Here is a 20,191-nt window from a genome sequence, read left to right as displayed (position 1 = left end):
CACAGCAGCATCGCTGGGATGCTGCTCCAAGCGGATTGGGACCTGGAAAATCGGTTCTGTCCAGCTCCCTCCGTGCCTCCCGCACCCCTTGAAGCCCGCACATGCCCTTCACCGGGACACGGACACTGCTCTCCCTCATGACCCGCTCTCCCGAGGCTCGACGTGGTCACGAGCTGCCCCTCAGGCACACACGGGTCTACCGACGGCCCCAGGGAAGCTCCGCCGGGTTACACCAACCAGAGGCACAGCACCCGGTCCCCGGGTGGGCAGATGCGGGAGGCGGCCTTGCCCGCGCCGGGGCGGGCCCGGGACGGTGCCCGGTGGCGCGGCCTCACCTGCTCAGCACCGTAGGCCGTGGCGAATTGGATGAACTCCTCCACTCGCACGAAGCCGTCGCCATCGCTATCCAGGGCGTCGAAGACGGGGCGGAGGCGCGGCTCCTCCTCGGGCCGGGCCGGGGTCTCGTCGGGGCAGCCCCCCAGCTCCTGCGGGGACCACGGCGGTGGCCCCAGGGCGGGCTCAGCGGCCTCAGGTGCCCAGAGGCCCAGCTCCGGTTCTAGCTCTAGCTCCAGCTCCGGGCTCGGCCCGTCTCGCCACGGCCCCCGGGGGAACGGGGGCTCGGGCACGGCCGCCGGCGGATGCGGCTCCATTTTCATCGGCGGCGCTCAGCGCCCGCCGCCGCCCGCCCCGCCGCTGCTGCTGCCCGGCGGCCATGCCCCGCAGCCATCACCCGCTCACATCGCGGCCGCCCGGCGCGGCGCTCCCGGTACCGGGGCGGTGATGCCGATAGCTCCGCCCGCTCCCGGGCGCAAGGCTTTGTGCGAGCCGGCGCCGGCCCCTCCCGCAGCACCGCCACCGGGGACAGCCCTGCTCCACCCCGCCGCCACCAGGGACAGCCCCGCTCCGCCCGGCGGGAGGGGCGGCCCCGAGCGCCTGAGAACGCGGTTGCTCCCCGCGGTCAGGTGAGGAGGCGGCGGCGCCGAGAAACAACCCGCCCGCCCGCGCCGCCGCTCTACGGCAGCCCGCAGAGAACCCCCAGATCCGACCGGCACCGCCGCCGCAGCGGCGGCCAGTGGACGGTGACGTAACCCGCCTGCCTGTGCCGAGGCCCCGCCCACCCGCCCTGACGGCAGAGCGAGGCCGCGCTGGGGTCACGCCCCTTCCCTGCGTCCGGCGCGCGGGGCGCTTGCACGTGCTGCCCTTTCCCACCCCCGCGGGCACGGGGCACTGGCTGGGGGGGGGGGGGCCTGCGCACCCCTCTGCAGGGGGTAACCGTGCACCGGGGGCACCGGACCCCCTAGCGCCCCGCCCCGGGGTCCGGCAGCCCCTGTCCCCAGACTGCCCAAGCCCCCCGGTTTTACTCGCGTGGCTGCTGGCGTCCCCAGCCCGTTAGCGGCAGCTCTGCACCACCCAGCTCGGGCTGACCCTGCCCCCGGCGCTCGGGATGTGTCTCGATGTGCCCCACGCTGAGGGGGCTGTCAGGGTGTGCCTAAAGCTAAGGCCTCTCCGAGGGACCACAGCTTCTCCTGCACGCGGGGACAGTCCCCACCTCACTTGTGTGTGGTTCAACAAGGCACGGTTCCGTACGCAGACCCTCCTGGAACCTGAGAGCAGGAGACCGCAGCAGGGACGAACAAACATCAAACCCGTACCTTCTCCAGTAGAAAATACTCATCCTGATACCTGGGAAGAGGGATATTGTGGCTGGAGGCAAGCCTCAGAAGACACCCAGGCAAAGGACCTCAGTTCAAGCACCACATCCCCATCTCTTCTGACAGGGTCAGCGAGTCTCCCCCCCAAGTCTTCTCAGCAGCTCTGTCCTGCAGCACTGGGACCACACAAGACTCTGCTAATGGGAACAAGTTTTCCACCCTCCCTCAGGGCCCAATTTGGAGCAGCAGGATCAGCCAGCATGGCAGGGCACACGTGCAGGCTTTGCTCATGCAGCAGCAAGCTACTGCAGCAATGCTCTGACCAAAGACTCCTAAAGCTCCTGATGCTGCTGCCTCACAAGACAAGCAGAAGAAGCATTCCCAAGCTTCCAGCAGCCAAACCTTCAGGATCATCCCCTGGCACAGTCAAACTGATGAGAGGCATCACAGCTCAGGGTGGAAGTTCTTTATTCATGGCCTGGAGGAAGGAGCAAAACCTGGCAAGTCTACAATGAAGTAGGAAAAATCAAGTAGGAAAAGCTTCATGGAATTCAGGATAAGCTTAAAAACTGCTGTCAAGCAGCATCAGCCTGCTGCACACAACAGTGTGTCCCTCCCCCAGGTGCTGGCACCAGACACGGGCTGAGCTCCAGCCGCTCGGTAGCTCAGCACCCTGCTAGGGAAGGAGAGGATTTTATCTAGCCCTTGATTGACCCTCAGCTATAGTGTCCCTGTGGAGGAAGGAGACAGCCTGACACTGGCGTGACAGACAGATGGGTGCCAGACAGACAACTGGAGACCTCAGGCTCCCAAGAGATAACTGCTGTGACCCACAGCAGCTAGAGCCAGCTCCAGTGGGATGTGACCTCACACTACCTCTGCTCCTGCATCCACCATCCATGGCAGCCTCTGGGGACCACTGCCCCATGTCAGACTCCTGCTGCCAGGGGCCAGCCTGGCCCTTGTTTCCCCTCCCAGAGCCACCAGCTCCTCCTGCCATGCCGAGCTGGCCCCAGAGCTGAACTGAACCCCAGGCCCCAAAAGAAGCTGCTGTTGGGGGTCCTGGGCAGCTCTCAGGCTGAGATGGAGGACAGAAGAGGAAGAAGATGGATAATCCATGGGAGGTACTGCCTGGGACTTGGGAAAAGTCAGGAGAACAACTTGGAACACAGCCCACTCACCCTGTGCTGTCCCTGCACCCTCAGCCACATCAGCACAGAATGGTGGGGTGAAGGGTGGGCTTGCTCCCCACAGCACTGCTGGGGCTCCCGCCTCCCAGCTGATGCAGGATCAGCAGCATCACCCCGCACCAGCCATCAGCTCCACTGGGGAGCCAGCACCCCGAGGTGTCCCAGCGCAGCAGCGTTCGGTCCTGTTCCTGTCCATCGGTCAGTCTCAGGCTGTCCATCAGTGATTTTTGTTTGCTCCTGCAGCCCAGAAATCTGCAAGACAGCATGGAGGTGGGTACAGTCCTGCCCTGCTCATGAGGCAGCACCTGCAGAGAGAGAGGGGAAGGAAGGAGACCCCTCTCCCAGGAAGCACCAGCTTCCTTCCCACCTCTGCAGACACAGGCAGTGACACACAACATGCTGCAGTAGCTCACACAAGGAAGGAAGGAAAAGGGAGGCAGAGGCTGTCAGGACTCTCTGTGCCCAATCCTGCTGGTGGGACACAGAAAAGGAACACCCTATCACTTCAGGGGACACACAGCAGTGTCCAGACAAGCATCCTCCAGCAGAACAAGGGGTACCATGTCAACTGCCGGCTCAGAGGAAAAACCCAGCCAGGTCACCTGCCCTTCCCACCTCATCCCTAGGGACTGTCCATGAGGATGCAGAGATGTTCTCCATTTGCTCTGTGCCTGCTCTGACCACACCATGGCTTGTGACCCTTTTCTTCCATCCCAAAGGCAGAGGAAGGTTTGAGAACAAGCACTGCCAAACTGAGAGCTGTGCTGGCTGTCCTCACCCACAGACCCCAATACCCAGAACCTTCCTCTTCCCCAACACAGTATGTGCCTCAGGAGGGGCAGAGCCTGGGACAACCAGGACACCTGCAGAAGGTAACACCATACCCACTGCAAGATCAGTTGTACCCCCCATACCATGGGGCAACAGGGTTTGTGACAGAGGCCCTGCTCTAGTCCCATGGAGGGGGAAATGCACATCACCTAGAGTTTAGCAGAGGATGAAGCAATACCCAGCAAGGCAGGGAAGCTGTTGGCAGAGGTCAGCCAGCTCCCACCATCCACGACCAGGGTGGTGCCTGTCACATAGGAGGAGAGGGGGCTCGCCAGGTACAGCGTGCTGTGGGCGATCTCCGTCTTGTTCCCTGCACGCTGCAGGGGTATTGTGTTGAAATGGCTTGCTTCCTCAGCAAACTTCCCACCTAGGAGAGGGAGACGTCAACCTCGATCACAGGCCCACCAGCCCACCACCACTGCTGCCAAACACTGCATGCGGCTTGCCAAGAGTCCAGGGAACCTGGTGAGATCCTGGTACAGCCCTGGGGACAGCCCAGGGCCAAAGGCCTGAGTAGAGAGTTAAACGAGGGGAGTTCAAACCCAGCAGTGGGGTTTGTACTGCACAGTGAGCTTAAGACAGGACCTTGTAGAGCCTTTCCAGCCTCCAGGGCTGAACCAGCACTCCACTGATGGACTGCAACCATCAGGCAGGGCAGCTGGCTGGGCTGAGTATGTTACATCATGTCATCAAAGCTCAGAAAGCTGATGCTTGACAGACTAAAATCAGTGCCCTGCGAGGTACCGAGGATGCAGGGAGGACTGCCCCCCATAAGGGACACACCAGTGCAGGCACAGGCCAGCCATGCTCAGCAGCAACAGCCCCATGAGCTGCACAGCCCTGGTGGTCCCTCAGTCCCCTCCCAAGCAGATGCCAGGAAGCCATCACAAAGGCAAAGACAGGAGCCCCACGTTGCCCTCACCAAGCCGCCGGTAGCCCTCAGTGCCAGTAATGGGGCCCGGTGCCAGGCTGTTCACTCGGATGTTGTTGGGTCCCCACTCCACAGCAAGGTGACGGGTCATGGCATCTGGGAAGGGATCACAACAGGACTGAGAAACGAGAGCAGAGCCATTCCAGTAACGTTTGGAGGACACAGAAGACTGGCCAAGAGCAAAGGACCCCGGAAGAGCCCTGGGGGAGAGAAGAGCCTCATCCCAAAATCAGGCATGTAGTAGCCACACCAATTCATATTCACCTCTCCCAAGGATGTCTTCCCACCCCAATATTTGTGAAGAACTGGCTTCCTTCCTGGCCCCACACAGCTCAGAGCCCCAGCAAGGAGTGCTTAGGTACCTATGGCAGCCTTAGCAGTACCAGCATGCACCTGCAGGGCCTGCCCTCGGTAGCTCAGTGTTGCAGTGATGTTGACAATGACTCCACCGTGGTCCTGAGGAAGGAAAGGAGACGCGGTGTTAGGCTGGGAGCTGCACAAGTGCTCTCATGTAAGAGCAGTGGGACAAGAGCTGGGCTGGCACTGCCAGCTCTGCACTGCTGAGGCATCATTGGGCAGCACTGCCCACCTGGTCTGACTGAGCTAGGGCACCCAGTGGGGACTCTCCAGAGAGCGGGGAGATGCAGGGGATAAGCAAAGGCCACGGGAAAGCAGAGGAACTGGAAAAGGAGCAGATCACAGCTTCTTCCCCAGCATGTGGCAAAGCACGGGAAGGTGCCACAACTGTTAAAGTTCCAGGGGTAGGGACAAGCGGGATTCCCAGTCCCAGTGAGGGAACAGAGTGGGGCTGAGCAGGGTGGGTGGCAGCAGCACAGCCCTGGGTACATGGGTGCTGTGCTCCCTTTTGCCCTCCACGCTTCCCTCAATTTCTCAGGAGCAAAGCATGGTTTGTTTGGCACTAACCCCCTGCCTACAGGAGCCCCTCCACCAAGTCCTCTGGCCCTGGTTCCACTTACATGGAAATACTTCTCAAAGAGGACTTTGGAGGTGTTGAAGGTGCCAATGGTGTCGATATCTATCACAGTCTTGAAGGCATTGAAGGACAGGGCACTGGCTGGGCACAGGAAGTTTCCTGCAGCACCTGAAGAACAAGCAGCCAGGACACAGTCAGGACCAGCTCCAGGGGCAGGAAATGCCTTTTCTGGCAGGGAGCCTGTACCAAATCTCCCCCAGCCACTGCAGCAACTCACCATTGATGAGGATGTCAATCTGCTTGAACTCTCTCAGTGCCTCATCCACTGCTGCCACGATGGTTTGGGGCTGCCTGACATCGATGGACAGAGGCAGGCACTGCTGGCCTGTGGCTGCCACCAGCTTCTTGGAGGCCTGCAAAACAGGAGGAGACTTGAGATCCTTTCTGGGACTCCCTTCTTCAGCAGGCGTTAGTCCCAGAGCAAGAACTCAGGCAGGAGCCACATCGCGGTCAGCACACAGCAAACGCTGCAGGCAGGTGACAGACCTGCCCAAACACAGCTCCAGCACAGCATCACCCTCCAGCTAAAGCCCTGAGGTAGCTGAGAAAGCTCCTACAGCTCCTCCCAAACACCAGGCTGCCTCCGGGCCACAGCTCACTAAGCCCAGATACCTCCATGACCCTGCATCGACACAGCACACCCCGAGCAACATCTCTGCAGGGCAGGTACAATGGCTGAACCCCAACAAGGCATGAGCCAGACACAAGTAACCTTTACATTCAAAATATGTCAGTAGGCAAAAGGGCAGAGCAGCAGTTACCAGGGTGTCTGCCCCAAAGGCAGCTCAGGCCAGCTCTGCAGCTCAGCCTCTGCCACCCCAAGGTGCCCATTAAGGACATGTTTCCCCCTGGCTAATTCAGCACAGGGGACCCTGAGCTCAGCAGCAACCCCACACAACACCCAGTGATGCTCTGTGTTCCTGCCTGGGCTTGTCAGGCCCTTCTGTGGGAAGCTTTGAGCACCAACCAACCCACACGTACGCCAAGAGCCTGGGAAAGCAGTCCATGTGTACTCCAAAAACTCCAGCCCCTGAGGACTAGAAAGCTGCTGAACTTTCTCGCACATGAGCATGAGGGAATGTGGAATGACAGCAAGCCATGTCTGGGAGGCAGCTGGGTCATGCCAGCTCACCCCCAGGCACTGGGTTTGATCTTTGTTATACTGCAGTGAAGTTCACGCACGCAACCACAAAGCTCTCTCGTGTCAGGCTGCTTTCAGTCTGAGACCAGAGCACAAGCCATGGTGAGGAGCAGAAACTGTGACCAGCCAGACTCCAGCTGGGGTCAGACACACCAGGGTGGGTGTTTGCTCCGTTCAGTTGCCCCAGGCAGAAATAGTTGAATTCAGCTTCTTCAGTCAGCATGTTCCAGACCTGCATCTTCACCCCCAAACACAAGAGAACTGAGATGCTGGGGCTCAGCGTACCCACCTCATCACACAGATCCCTTGGCATGGGGTCCTTCTCCTACTCAGAGCTGAGATTCAAGTTTGACCTTGGGCCCTGCCACTCCCCTGCTGACAAACCTTCCCCACAGTTTGTTTCTTTCTGTCCCATCAACAGAAAGATAATGTGGTATCTGGAACAGACACCCCTAAAGCTGGCGGGGGAAGGTACCAAGTTCCACAATTAACTGAGCTCTACTGTGAGACGTTGTGGTTGCAACCTCCCCTAAACCTGCACCCACCTCTCATCACTGCTGTTACTGAGGCACTTAGAGCCAGGACATCACAGAATCCCAGACTGGTTTGGGTTGGATGGACCTTAAAGCTCATCCAGTTCCAACCCTCTGCCACGGGCAGGGACACCTTCCACCAGACCAGGTTGCTCCAAGCCCCACCCAACCTGGCCTTGAACACTGCCAGAGATGGGGCAGCCACAGCTTCTCTGGGCACCCTGTGCCAGCGCCTCAGCACCCTCACAGGGAAGAGCTTCTGCCTAAGAGCTCATCTCAGTCTCCAGCCCTTGCAGCATCTCTGTGGCCTCCTCTAGGCTCACGTACACCGGTGGGACCCCGTCATAAGCCATTTCTTCTGTTGCCTTACCCAAGGCATTCCCAGCTCTCCCTTCCGCTCTGTGTCCCAGACTCACCTCCACCACCCGCTGCAGGTTCCGGCTTGCAATGACAGTCCGGCAGCCGTGCCTGCGAAGAAGGGCGGGTGAGGACCTCGCGGGGCTGCCTGCTAAGCCACCTTGACCGCCGGCCCGGGGTTACCAGGGGCTCGGCCGGTGAGCGGTGTCGTGAGGCCCTGGAGGAACCGCTGCTCCTCCGAGCCCGCAGGACTCGAGGAGGGGGACTCCCAGCGCAGCAGAGCGGGAACCGGAGCCCCGCAGCCCCCAGGGCCAGCGGCACACCCCTCCCGCCTCAGGGCGAGGAAGCCCGGGGAGCCCTCCCCGGTCACGCCGCACCTCATGAAGATCTCTGCGATGCGGAAGCCAATGCCCGACCCGCCGCCGGTGATGAACGCGACCTGGCCCCTGCGGGAACAAAGGCACGGTCAGAGCCGAGCGCCGGGCCCGGTCTCTGGCCGAGGCGGCCTCGAGCGGCGCGCCGGCCGCAGCACTCCCCCCGGCGCCCCCATGGCCGGGCACTGACGCCAGGATGTCGGGACTGAAGAGGTGCCTGTACTCGCGGAGGCACTCATCGCTGTCCACGTCCGGCGGCGGACGGGAGGCCGCTGCGGCCTCCGCCATGGCGCGCGATCCCCCGCCAGCACCGGCACTCGAACCCGAACTCTGACCCGCTGCGGCGAGGCACGGCGGGACAAAGCCGCACGGCCTGCTGGGAGATGTAGTCTTCGCCGGCGCAGCCTCCGCAATCCGCATGCGCAGGCGTCGTCAGGCGTTGCCTGGCAACAGCGCGGGGCCGGAGCTGGGTCCCGCAGCGCCCCTGTGTGTCCGCACGGGGCCCGATGCATCCCATTGCATCCCAGAGCCCCCCCCAGAGCGACATCCCGGTGCTTCCCGGTGCCCTCTGGGGATATCTGAATGCATGCCTGGGACAGCTCGGTGCATCCCAGTGTCACCCAGGGACAGCCCAGTGCCTCCGAGAGCTTCACAGTGCACCCCATAACTTCCCAGAATCAACCCAGTGTCAGGCATGGCCATCCCAGTGCCTCCCAGAGCTTCCCGGAATTGCCTCAATGCCCTCCATGGACACCCCAGTACTTCCCAGACCTTTCCCATGCCACTCCAGTGCCCCCTGGGGATACCTCAGTGCATCCCAGAATTTCCCAGTACCATCCCAGTCTCCCAGTGACATCCCGGTGCCCCCAGAGCTTTCCACTACTGCCCCAGTGGCCCCCAGTGCTTGCTGGTAGCACCCAAGGGAGGAGACCGGAGCCCGGGCTGGAGGCACTGGTGTTTATTGAAGGGCTGCCCTATGGCCCATAGGTGTAGTCCCGGTCTCCGCTCTCCCAGGCCACCAGCTCATCCCTCTGGAACCAGAAGCTGATCTCCCGCTGGGCCGTCTCCACCGAGTCACTGGCATGGACAACGTTTCTGTATGGAATGAAGCCAGAGCCATGAGCAGGGGATGCCATGTCTGGCCCCGCTACCGGCCCTGCATGGGCCATGGGGTCACTACCTGCTGACGTGCATGCTGAGGTCCCCCCGGATGGTCCCTGCTGCTGCCACCGCCGAGTCCGTGTCCCCCACCATGGCCCGCGTGGACCTGACCACGTTGTAGCCCTCCCACACCTATGGGACAGGGAACACCTGAGCCCCCCACACCCACCAGGCCCCCCGAGCCCCACATCGCAGCCCTCACCATGGCCACCAGCGGCCCCGAGGTCATGTACGAGAGGAGCGCGGGGTAGAAGGGCTTCTGCAGCAGCTGCTGGTAGTGCTTGTCCAGGAGACCCCGGTCCGCCTGATGGCAGCGTGGGGGCACATTGGGGACATGGGGCCAGTGTTCCCCACTGGCAACCCTGTCCCAGCACCCCCTGAGCCAGGCTGCCTGGGGGTATGGGCGGCAGCTCAGTGGGTACCTGGAGCAGCTTCATGGCCACCAGCTTAAAGCCACGCCGCTCAAAGCGCTGGATGACCGTGCCCACAAGCCGCCGCTGCACCGCGTCTGGCTTCACCAGCACCAGCGTCTTCTCCTGCAGCTCCGGGGGGGCTGGACAGGGACCGAGGGACCAATGTCACCAACCAGAGGCGGGTCACGGGCAGGGGACACGGCAGCAGCACCCCAAGCTGCCCACGGGGCACCAGAGACTGCTGCTCCACAGCTGCTGCCGCAGGGTGAAACTGTCCCCATCCCGAGGCCGTGTCCCCCTGGACAAGCTGTGCCTCAGAAGGACCCGAGGGACGCGCTGCAAAGCCTTGACAGGCACTTGGGCACATGTCCATGGCCAGGAAACACCCTTTAGCCCAGCGTGGGATGGGCTGGCTCTGGTTCTGAAACACCGTGTCCTTGTGCTGGTGCTGCCGGTGTCACCCTGCGTGCCATCGCTGCTGCCTGGCGTCGGGTGCTTCCCTCTGCCTGGGCACAAAGCGGGTCACAGCTGTCCAGCTGGAGACGCAGACGGAGCACCGTGGGATGGCAGGGTCTGGCTTCACTATCACCCCATGGCACAGCAAGGTCTGGCATCACCATCACCCCTTCACCACACTGGAGCCATGCTGGCAGGAGGGAACACGAGTCCCCCGGTGGACTGCATCCCACCAGTTGGAGGTGTGGAGGGAACAGGAAAAAGAGGAGGGCAGAGGGACAGAGGACACCAAGCTGGGGTGTTCTGCTGCCAGCCCAGGCTTTGTGCTCCTGTCCTGGACCGCGGGGCTGGGCCGCTGCTGGCGGCAGCAACCCCACGAGCCCACCGGCTGCTCTGGTGCTGCTGGACATGGACCAGGTTCACCAGGTTCCCACCTGTCCTCCCATTGCAGCCCTGGGGACACCAAGCCTGGGACCTGCAGGGTGGTGCTGGGGCAGCCACCAGCCACAGCTCTGCCACATCCCAGCACACAGGGCTGGGGCAGGAGACCCCGGGAGCAGCTCACACCACAAAGCGCAGGAGGCCGTGGGCCACCTGCCCTGGTTGGGGCTGCCCTTGGGATGGAGGGACAGGGGGGCAACATGGGGGCAGGATGGGGATGGGACCCCCGAAGGACAGAAGACTGAGGACAGAGTGGGGATGGAGACCTGGTCCCCAGGGTCGGGACAAGGATGGGGACAAGGTCCCCTAGGGGCAGGGCAGGGATGGGGAATAGGTCCCCGGGGCAGGAGAGGGAAGGGGCTGGGGACAGGGACCGGACCCTAGGCCGGGATGAGGACGGGGCAGGAGAGGGAAGGGGCCGTGTCTCACCGGAGCCGTAGCAGCGGGGCCCGGGGGCGCGGCTCGGGCTCAGCTGCCCCCACAGCAGGCCCCGGGACAGGCAGCGCCCCAGGGAGCCCATGGCAGGGCCGGCGGGTCGGACCTGGCCGCGGCGGGGCCCGGCCGCCCCGCGCAGAATTTAAGGGCCCGGCCGAGGCCGGGGCCGGGTCAGGAGCTTGCCGTGTCCCTCCCCTTAAAGCAGCCGCCGGGACCGGGACAGCCCCCCGCCCGGAGCACCCCGCAACGGGGCGCTTCAAGCGCTGCCGCAATGAGAGCAGAGCCAGAGGTGAGAGCGTTTCCAATGTGCATTTTACTCCTTACTCCCCATCTCCTGTTTCCCTGTCCCCACACCCTGGGACAGCAGCTCAGAAAGAGCCTGGGGGTGACATGGAGGGCCCAGGCCCTGCTCTGCCCCATTCCAGAAAACGTCCCAATTGGCTTCTCCATGAGCAGAAATGGATCAACAGATTGTGCAATATAGACAGTGGCACCCACCCCACAGAGGTGGGCCGAGGTGGGGAAAGGGTCCTCTCCAGTGCCTGCAGTGAGGGTAGAGAGGAAGGGGGTGCTTTGAGGTGCCCTTCAGTATTTATCTGTGCATGCAGAGGGGCTGAAGGCAGGGCTTTGGCCACTTTCCAGCTGCTGCCCTTGATGCAGGGGCAAACATGTACTTTCACCCTCTCTCAACCAGAGGTTTTGCAAGAAAGAAGCACCAGCACCATTGTGGGAGGGCAGCCGTGCCAGCAGCGCATGAAACCCCTACAGCCGCCCACTGAAGGAAACAATGGCCAGGGTGGGAGGTGCAGGAGGGGGCAGGGGCTGACACTGGGGGTGAGCAGGGGACAGCTGAGGAGACTAGGGCCAGGTTTGGACCCTGCACTGCATCTTCATCCACCTGATGACCAACAGGAAGAACAAGGACTCAAGGTTTCACATGCAGATGATGACACTCCAAGAGCTACTCCAAGAACTGCTGCTTTGAGCCATGTGCTGTCAGTACAGGTTCCTTAAATCACAGAATGGTTTGGGTTGAAGGAACCTTAAAGCTCATCCAGTTCCACCCCCCTGCCAAGGGAAGGGTCACCTTCCACTAGACCAGGTTGCTCCAAGCCCCATACAACCTGGCCTTGAACACTGCCAGGGATGGGGCAGCCACAGCTTCTCTGGGCACCCTGTGCCAGTGCCTCAGCACCCTCACAGGGAAGAGCTTCTGCCTAAGAGCTCATCTCAGTCTCCCCTCTGTCAGGTTAAAGCCATTCTCCCTTGTCCTGTCCCTACAGGCCCTTGTCCAAAGCCCCTCTCCGGGTTTCTTGTAGCCCCTTTAGGCACAGGAAGCTGCTCTGAGGTCTCTCTGGAGCCTTCTCTTCTCCAGGCTGAACAACCCCAGATCTCCAAGAGTTCCAGCTGCTGGGAGCTCAGGGTCATTCACCTGGAGGAGGTCAGATCTCTGCAGCCCAGCGACAGATCATCCATTACCCACCTTCATGTTGGTCTCCAAAGGTCCATGACCTGTGCAGACAGTGGCTGGCAGTTGTCAGAACTGTACCGGGTGAGGCAGGGCTGAACTCCAACTCAAGCTGCTCACTGGAGGGTTTGAAACCCAAACATCAAACTGGTCCCAGTTCAGAGAGCCTGGATGTGAGGCTCTGCCTGTACACAGGTTATCCAAACAGCAGACATCTCCAACAGCAAACATACATAGAGCAGGATGTTTTCCACAAAACTGGAAATAAAGGAACCATGAAGCAAGTGCTCCTACACTCCAGCCAGATACACCCGCCCCCTGTTGTGCACGTGCAGCATCTCGCCCACATCCACATATGTTTATGGCTGAACACCTCCTCCAGGCTTCTCCTTTCACAGTGACCTGTGCCGTTTTACTATGCAGCTGCCCTGGTAACTGCAGAGAATTAAGACCGATTTAAAGCTCTGTCCTATCTACCCGTCTAGTGGACCCAGGGGAAAAATAAATCCTTCCAAGCTGCATGGTGGGAGATTCACAAGTCCCCAAAACTCCGTTCCTGACTGGAGACTGGGATTTTAACCTTATGCTCAATGCCACTCTCGGGTCAGTCTGGCCAGCAGCTGGCCTTCGGCTCAGGTCTCCTGTGATGCAACACCCTGAATGTTAGATTTCTGCCAGCAGGCAGCTCTTGGATCAATACAGACAATGGTCTGCTGGAGGCAATAAACAGACCACAACAGAAAACACCGGGGAACACAGGTACGAAACACAGTGAGGGGACAGCAGAGAAAAGCCAACACTGATCTGCAGCAGTCTGGGAGCTGCTGGACTTCGTGGGAGCCTTCTGCATCCAGGGCATGGAATGGATGATGCTGGTCCTCTTGCTTGGTCAGGCAGTACAAAACACTCTTTCCTATAGTAGAATGGCTTGGTGACAGGCCTACAAGGAAACTAAAGCAGGTTACAAGTCTTTAAAACAACAAAGTAAGCACTTTATTTCCATTAAGCATGTTGTTTTAGTATCACAATGGAATGATGAGAAAACGTTTAAAAAAAACCCCAAAAAAAGTCTCTAATCCCCCCAGACAGCGGGAGGTATTCAAGGCAATTTAAAAACCAAGGAGTGACAGAAGTGCCAAAACAGTCCCAACATCAGGAGACTCCTCCTCTGAGAGCTGGGCAGGGGCAGGAAGGTGGAATGACACGAAGGTACGAATGTCTGAAGTAGTCTTTGGCGCTTCTGCCTCACGTTTGATACGTACATGATCTCTCAAGACAACTCCACAGAAATCTCCGGACGCAACAAAGTGCTACTTTAGTAGAACCAAACCCCAGCAAGGACGTTCCTCTAGCTGAGGTGCCCGGCGGTTGGGCGTTAAGACACATCCTGCAGACAGTGCTGACTCCAGCTGGGGGCCCTTTGGGTTGGGAGAGGAGGAAAAAGAAAGGAAGCGTGGTGCGTGAATCCCAGAAGATGTGCCCATGTGCAAGACACGGCGCCCTGCAGGACTGACAAAACCAGGGAGGAGAGATGGTGGCAAAATGAAACATGGATCTGTTCCCTACAGTGATCAAAATAGGAGTCCAGTGCAGTAACTATAGTTTCACAGTTCCAGGGGGCAAACTGTCGTTGCAGAGTCTGTAGTAACGCAGGTCATTCACCAATCTGTGCACATTCTGGGTAAAGGATGGCAGATCCTGGAAAAGACCAAACAACCCATTAGACTGCAAACAGGAAAGCACCTACAAGAAGTGGAAAACACAAAGGAACCGAGGGCCCAACACCCAGCCCCCTTCTGCTGGAGCCTGAGCCCCGGAAACCTGATGTTCTGTGGCCCTTCAACAGGGAGTGGACACAGCTCCATCTCCCATGGGACAGGAAGCACTCAACAGAGAAACAAGCTTCAGCAGATGGAAGCTACAACTTGCTGCACTCCCTTCCATAGGGAGGTTATAGACCCAACCCCTCCCCCATCTGCTTCACCCCCATACAGCGGGTTGAAGGAAGTGTGGGGCATTACAGCTACTCTGCTGATGTCTCCACTGCAACCCTCAAACATCTGGCCAGCAGCTGGAGTGAGATTTTGGTGAGGATTTGGGTGTCCCACTCTAGAAAATGTCAGTCTGCCCCTATGAAGACTTCCTCCAGGAAGCACGTTCCCCGATTCCCACAGCATTCAGCAGAGCTGAGATGGCAGTTCTGCTACCTACAGTGAGAACCCTTGGCTAGAGGTGGCCAAGTATTGGAAGTGCTTGGAACAAAATTGCCTCAAAACACCATCCCAAGCAGCTCATGGCTTCCTGCCTCCACATTCCAGGCATCCTGAGAATACTGATACCCTGCTGCAGCGCTCCCCCTTCTTACCCTGTCCATTTTGAAGTTCCTTCCCAGCACGTTTTTCTGGTTTGAGTCCACACCATCACAGCTGGCCAGGAACTCGGGCAGAAAGGCTGAGTAGAAGCCATCAAAGTCCACTGAGGCCATATTGTACGTGGCAATGCCAATCTCCTCCTGCAACAGGTCATGTGACTTGTGGACAAGCACCTGAAGTAGCACGTTCACAAACTGGAACAGCATGGTTGTCCGGAAGATCTTCTGCACAGCGAGAGGAGGACACAGTTAGGAGTCTTCACACCAGCTGTGCTCCCACAGGAGCGAGGGACCACAGCAGCCAGCACATTGCTCCAAAAATACAGGTTCATCAAGGGCAGACCAGACATGGCTGCACAGGGCTGCTTCAACTCTTGTGAGCACAGAGATAGTTCCCTGAGCCAAGCCAACATCACGAGTGGCTACAATAAGCTGGATTAGTATCAGCTTTAAAGTTAACAGTGAGTTTGGCCACATTTACCCTTGCACCTGACCCAAGTTTTAAGCAAAGAGCTTCATGTCCCATTCCAACTCAAAGCCAGTTTGAGCCCTGGCCCGTGCTTCTGAAAGCCAGGGCATATGGCGAGCTGCCTGCAGCAGGCAGTTGTTAACATGACAGGCTGTCCTTCAGCTGTGACCACAGATGTGAATTTGAAAGCTCTGCTTTCACAGCCTGACCAGAAGGGCAAGACCCTGGATTCCAACTTTAATCCATTGTGAATGCAGCCCAGAGATCTAATTAGAGAGTCTGGAAGATGGGGCCTACATGACACTGACAGAGACAACCACCTGGCAGTGACTTGACTGTAAATATCAGATATGCTGCTGCTGACACAGTGAGAATGCTGGAGGGACTAATTCCTGCTTTCTCAAACTGCAGTGTCGCTGTGTGTACTCTCTGCTTTCCCTCACTGTCACAGGAGGGAACACATCAAGGCTTTGCTTTGACTAGAGCTGGGATCCCTCCTGTGCTTGCTCCAGCAGTTATCAGGGAGGTGGCAATGCCACTGTCACCAGCACCATATCCATCAGGATCACAGAACAGCTGTGACATAAAAAACCTGACCTTCAGTTTCTGAGTAGTTTTAAAAGAAGTCTTAGAACAGCACCTGCCTATTACCATGCACACGGTGTACATTGGACAACCAGGACCCACCTTGTGATACAGCTTCTGCTTGGTGTTCAGTGTCTCCAAGTAGAAGAGATTCTGCTTGAACAGGTGAATGTCAGGTTGCAGGAAGGACTGGCCAAATGCCTACAAACAAAGCAGAATTGAAGGGGTTTGATGTCACAGCATTGGACATGCCACACAGATCATCATCATTTTCACCCTGACACCAGAACAAGCCCCTGGGAGCCTCTGCTGCTTCTCAGTGTAGCCAACGAACATGACAGGCAATTGTAGGGCAGGAAGCATGAACACCAATAGAACGCATGGACAGGTTCTGTTCTCAATCCAAGCCAAAAGACCAAGGTGACTGCACTAAATCAGAAAGGCATTAGAGACGGGAGCTGGGAGGCTGACTTGGGCATTACAGAAGCAGTAAAGAGCCTAGAGCTAAATTTGCTGAATCCTGCTAAACTAGTCTGGTTGGCCTGCATAGACCCTGCGAGAAAACACACTGAGAACCTCTGAAACACTGTACATGTGATGCAGACACTCTGTACAGAGACAGGCAGCAGAATTTCACAAGATGCTGCTTCAAGGCATGATGAATGTAAAAGTTCATTTCCCCACACCAACCATTTGTTAAACGGGCAAAGCCAGGCCAAGTCCCCTCAAGACTGAGCCAGTTCTGGTAGAATCAGATCTCTGGTAGAAAGCATCACACAAGCTATTAATACCCTCAACATAAAACACTGGTTGTATGAAAAGCATTTACAGAACATTAAAGAAGAGCTTTGCATCAAAACAACAGGAACAAAGTAGTAAAACAAGCAGTTCAGTATTTTCAACCAGCCTGAAGTTAGTACTGAGATTACCATGTGAAGATCTTCCAAAATGAGGTACTTGGGTGGGTTTGGAAGTGTTACACTGCTACAGGTGTAAGAAAGATGCTTGGACAGCCCTCTGCCTTTTCTATTCCCCAGGCAAAAGCCTACAGGATATTAGCCCACTGACCCTTCTCTACCAGATCCGACGGTACAGCGTAGAACAAGTCCATATAAACCAAAAGACATCTTGGTCTCAGGAAACTGTCCTGCGCTGAAGTTTGTCCTGGTGCTAACCATACACTAGTAACAGAAGTAAATGGGTCAGCATTAGTAATTTATTTTTACTGCAGGATGAGGCACGGAAAGGAATTAACATTCTTTCCTCCATGCCTGCTTCCCTGTGCAGCAAGGCACTGTGCCTTGTGAGCACATCAGCAAGACCACTCTGCTCTCATTTACAGCTGTTTCTGAAAGCAAGACATCACTCAAGACCCCATCACCCACATGTTTAATGCACCGCCACAAGCAGCATATGCTCTGCTGCAGAAAGAGTTCTAGACAAACATGGAAGTAGCTGTTACCTGCATAATGGCACTGAACTGTGCTTCGTTCTCCATCTGCTCTTCTGCTACTCCTCTTTGGACACTAGCCAGCACACTAGATTTGAAGAAGTACCGCCAGTTATGGTGGAGGACCCGGAAAAGCAGCTCGAACAACTCTGCTTTCACATCAGGAGATGAGCGCTAGGATGAGAAGAGAGCAAACAGCTCAAAGCAGGCTGCTGTGCTGGAATCCCCCATCCCTGGATCCCACAGCTGGTGGCCACCCCCAGCAGTGCTTTGCAGCCAAGGTGCCAGAGCATCAGAGCATTTCCCCCCAAGGCAGGCACAGAACTCAGCAGTTGTTGGATCATGTTAAGGAACACGTCACTGAGTTTTGAGTTTACCTCCTGCTTTGGGCATGTCTGTAATTTTAGCCTCTTTTTTGACAATTCCTGACAAAATCCTCCACCCACACTGCTTCCAATTCCCACTGATTTGTTACCCAGTTTTCCCTGCACAGGGACTGATATTTACAGCTCTTGGAAAGCTAAAGGCTTCATTGCTCCCACACCCCCAGCAATGCCTTCCCTTCCCGTCTCTTCCATCCTCCACCTCGTGTGAGAACAGCCCTACCTCCGCAATGATGGGGTAGACCTGCTCCATGCACAGCGAGATGACACTGGGTAGAAACGGTTTGAACACTTGGCCTGGCTCTTGTACAACCACTTGTAGAATTTTCAGGAACTTCTCCACCACCCGACAGCCAGTGCTGCCCTCATGGAGGATGCTCTCTGCCAACTGCTCCCTACAACAGAAACAGTCATGGCACAGGAAGCTTGTTTAATACAAGCTAAGGAGATGAAGCCACAGAAGGGAACTAGTTTTTGACTGAGGACTGACAGACTGCACTCCAGAATAAGAGCTTAAGTGGCAGAGTTGGGGCACCCTCAGATTCTGGGTAGGAACTAAACAGACAACATGACAGTCCAGTTCAGCATCACACACTTCTAGAAAGTCCGTGGGAGAGCTGAGACTGTGATGGGACATGTGATTGATGTGCATGGGCTGGGTCACTTCATACTTGGAAGCATTTTACTTGGATCTAGTCCTGGGACATGACAAAAGTTTGGACACAGACCGTCTGGGTTAGAAACGCTACACTCTTTAGGGACAGGGACCTGTTATTTGAGCCCCCTACTAAGACAGATCATCCTGAGGGATATAAAGCAGCAACCAACACAGGACAATACCTGGTGAACATGTTTAGGAAGGTCTGTATGATCTGCTCAGTGAAAGGCACTCCCATCTGTACTCTCAGTCCTTGAAACAGAGTGAGGAAGAAGCTCAGCATCTCATCTGTCACATCTAAGAACAGGAAAGCAAAAAGACTGTGTTAAGGTAACATTCAAATCCATCAATGAGTCTTATGTGAGATTTGCTCCAGGGAACCCTATTTACTCTAAAAAATTTAGCAGGAAGGCCATTAGAAACTGAAATCAACAGCCAGTACTACAGGGTTTAAAGGCTGTTCATCCATTTCTGAAAACTGCTGAGGATGACCAATACAGGCAGCACCAAGCGGCTCAGATCAAATACAATAGTACCAGCAAGGCCCTTAGTCTGCTCTGCCTACACAGTGTGTGGGGAAAGCCTTGGCCATGGTCTGGGGCGATCTCCAGTTGCTCACCACTCGTACAGGGTTAACCCAAGGAAATCCAAAACAGCTCTGCAGCTTGTGGGGGGAGGGCTGGAGGCACAATCCAGCTTTTTTTTTTAGGCAGTAACTGAAAAGATCCATCTAACTTCAGCAGTCCCCTGTAGCACATGGTTATGCATTAGCTGAGTAGCACCACAACTAATGCTTCATCAGCCCCAACATGCCTTATTGAATAACGAGCGGAAGCTGAAGCTGCCCAACTCCTCCTTCACACAGACTTTTATAGCCAGTAAACAGCAATGGCTGTTTATTGGCTATAAAAGGGAAGGCTAATGAGGCTGCTAGCCTGTTCTGAAGGCAGCAGTTACTGCAGTCACAGCATCAGCTTGCTGTCTTGGATTTGCTCTGCATTTCAACTTCGTTTTGCCTCCCCCTTGCCTGCTTCACTGAGAAAATCCCACCTAGCTCCAAAAGTTTTCCTGGAACATCTTGGTCTTCATGAGAGAAGCTGCTGTAGTCCTGGGCATCTGAGCTACCCTGATGTGATATAAAATGTAAATCACTGGCCAGAAGATTGGCAAGCAATAGTCCTGGTTACATCTCATGAGCCTTTCCTTTACAAGGAAAAATAAACCCACATCAGGGGGCTGGAACTAGATAATTTTTAAGGTCCCTTCCAACCAAACCACTCTGTGATTCTGTGATAATTTTGACCTAATCTGATGAGATTGTCTCCTCTTTGCTTTCAAGGGTCTGGAGAATATTTAAGTAGCAAACATAGCTAGACAGGGTATTCTAAAGCTTTTTTTACGTGCTCAGGATCAGCTCCATTTTGTCTCATTGCTGAACACAACACAAGGCACCTCCATCTTCTGGAAGTGTGACAAACCTTCATGCCTGCATCCTAGATGGCAGAGATCGCCCTTTCCTGTTCCAGTCCAGCCCAGCTCACCCAGAAGTACAGCTTCTCTTTACACTTAGTCACATAAAGCCCACACATTTCACACAAATGCCACCACGATTCTATGCTGATGACTTCTGGGTGTTATCAGTAGGTCATGAAGCTACTCACAGCATTAAAACCTGTCCTATGGTTATACCTGACTGATGAATGAAAGCTGGGAAGAGGGCTAGTGAGACCTGCACGGATTCTTGCAGCGACTGATAACAGATCTGTCGAGACTTGGTGGATTCTCCAGAGATACTTCCTACAATATCTTCTAAAACGCTGAGTGTCTGATGGATGATCACTTTGGCTGGAAAATAAGAGAGGTGATACTTCCTGCATATGTCAACACTACTCAAGAGG

The 20,191-nt window shown here is 56.7% G+C and overlaps 4 protein-coding genes across 6 annotated transcripts in view; all 4 read right to left on the bottom strand.

Moving 5' to 3' along the window:
* RAB11FIP3 (RAB11 family interacting protein 3) overlaps window positions 1-835 on the bottom strand; it is a 78,111-nt gene extending 77,276 nt beyond the window's left edge. Inside the window, exon 1 of one of the 2 annotated variants that reach the window (XM_057407948.1) lies at window positions 336-835. In XM_057407948.1, coding sequence (XP_057263931.1) covers window positions 336-656 — 321 coding nt within the window. In that variant the 5' untranslated portion in view covers window positions 657-835. The remainder of the gene's footprint in view (window positions 1-335) is intronic. The other variant, XM_057407950.1, reaches the window with a different exon arrangement.
* A 2,036-nt stretch (window positions 836-2,871) lies between these two features.
* Window positions 2,872-8,336, bottom strand: DECR2 (2,4-dienoyl-CoA reductase 2). 2 transcript variants are annotated; one of them, XM_057407980.1, is made up of 9 exons: window positions 8,194-8,336; window positions 8,007-8,075; window positions 7,689-7,740; window positions 5,816-5,951; window positions 5,582-5,706; window positions 4,967-5,060; window positions 4,596-4,700; window positions 3,823-4,040; window positions 2,872-3,094 (listed from the first exon to the last, which is right to left on the bottom strand). In XM_057407980.1, exons 1-8 carry the CDS (start codon window positions 8,289-8,291, stop codon window positions 3,823-3,825), a joined length of 897 nt encoding a protein of 298 aa, XP_057263963.1. In that variant the 5' UTR covers window positions 8,292-8,336; the 3' UTR covers window positions 2,872-3,094. The 2 variants fall into 2 exon arrangements, with proteins under 2 accessions (XP_057263963.1, XP_057263962.1); XM_057407979.1 differs by having other exon boundaries at window positions 3,852-4,040.
* Window positions 8,337-8,946: 610 nt separating this feature from the next.
* Window positions 8,947-11,062, bottom strand: LOC130598498 (nucleoside diphosphate kinase, mitochondrial-like). The gene is made up of 5 exons (XM_057407987.1): window positions 10,904-11,062; window positions 9,587-9,717; window positions 9,367-9,468; window positions 9,184-9,296; window positions 8,947-9,098 (listed from the first exon to the last, which is right to left on the bottom strand). The coding sequence occupies exons 1-5, from the start codon at window positions 10,992-10,994 to the stop codon at window positions 8,978-8,980; spliced, it is 558 nt and encodes a 185-aa protein (XP_057263970.1). The 5' UTR covers window positions 10,995-11,062; the 3' UTR covers window positions 8,947-8,977.
* Window positions 11,063-13,345: 2,283 nt separating this feature from the next.
* Window positions 13,346-20,191, bottom strand: part of XPO6 (exportin 6) — a 38,604-nt gene continuing 31,758 nt past the window's right edge. Inside the window, exons 17-23 of the mRNA XM_057407941.1 lie at window positions 19,983-20,138; window positions 18,476-18,590; window positions 17,859-18,030; window positions 17,265-17,426; window positions 15,905-16,003; window positions 14,743-14,973; window positions 13,346-14,075 (exon numbers count right to left, since the gene is read on the bottom strand). Coding sequence (XP_057263924.1) covers window positions 13,974-14,075; window positions 14,743-14,973; window positions 15,905-16,003; window positions 17,265-17,426; window positions 17,859-18,030; window positions 18,476-18,590; window positions 19,983-20,138 — 1,037 coding nt within the window. The 3' untranslated portion in view covers window positions 13,346-13,973. The remainder of the gene's footprint in view (window positions 14,076-14,742; window positions 14,974-15,904; window positions 16,004-17,264; window positions 17,427-17,858; window positions 18,031-18,475; window positions 18,591-19,982; window positions 20,139-20,191) is intronic.

This window comes from Pezoporus wallicus, unplaced genomic scaffold (assembly GCF_028554395.1).
Source record: "Pezoporus wallicus isolate ANWC-B61680 ecotype Strahan unplaced genomic scaffold, APGP_CSIRO_Pwel_v1 contig_4012, whole genome shotgun sequence".
In the NCBI taxonomy this organism is placed as follows: domain Eukaryota; kingdom Metazoa; phylum Chordata; class Aves; order Psittaciformes; family Psittacidae; genus Pezoporus; species Pezoporus wallicus.
The sequence above is the reverse complement of the archived record's forward strand: the minus strand, read 5'-3'. Positions and strand labels throughout refer to the sequence as shown.

Excerpts from the sequence above, each read along its gene's own strand:
- DECR2 (XM_057407979.1), bottom strand. The coding sequence starts at position 8,291 with ATGGCGGAGGCCGCAGCGGCCTCCCGTCCGCCGCCGGACGTGGACAGC. Across the intron at positions 5,707-5,815 it reads GATTGACATCCTCATCAATG|GTGCTGCAGGAAACTTCCTG; the intron begins GTGAGTTGCTGC and ends CTTGTTCTTCAG. Across the intron at positions 4,041-4,595 it reads TGAGGGCTACCGGCGGCTTG|GTGGGAAGTTTGCTGAGGAA; the intron begins GTGAGGGCAACG and ends TCCCTCTCCTAG.
- LOC130598498 (XM_057407987.1), bottom strand. The coding sequence starts at position 10,994 with ATGGGCTCCCTGGGGCGCTGCCTGTCCCGGGGCCTGCTGTGGGGGCAG. Across the intron at positions 9,469-9,586 it reads TGGCCATGAAGCTGCTCCAG|GCGGACCGGGGTCTCCTGGA; the intron begins GTACCCACTGAG and ends CGCTGCCATCAG. Across the intron at positions 9,099-9,183 it reads CTCAGCATGCACGTCAGCAG|AAACGTTGTCCATGCCAGTG; the intron begins GTAGTGACCCCA and ends CATTCCATACAG.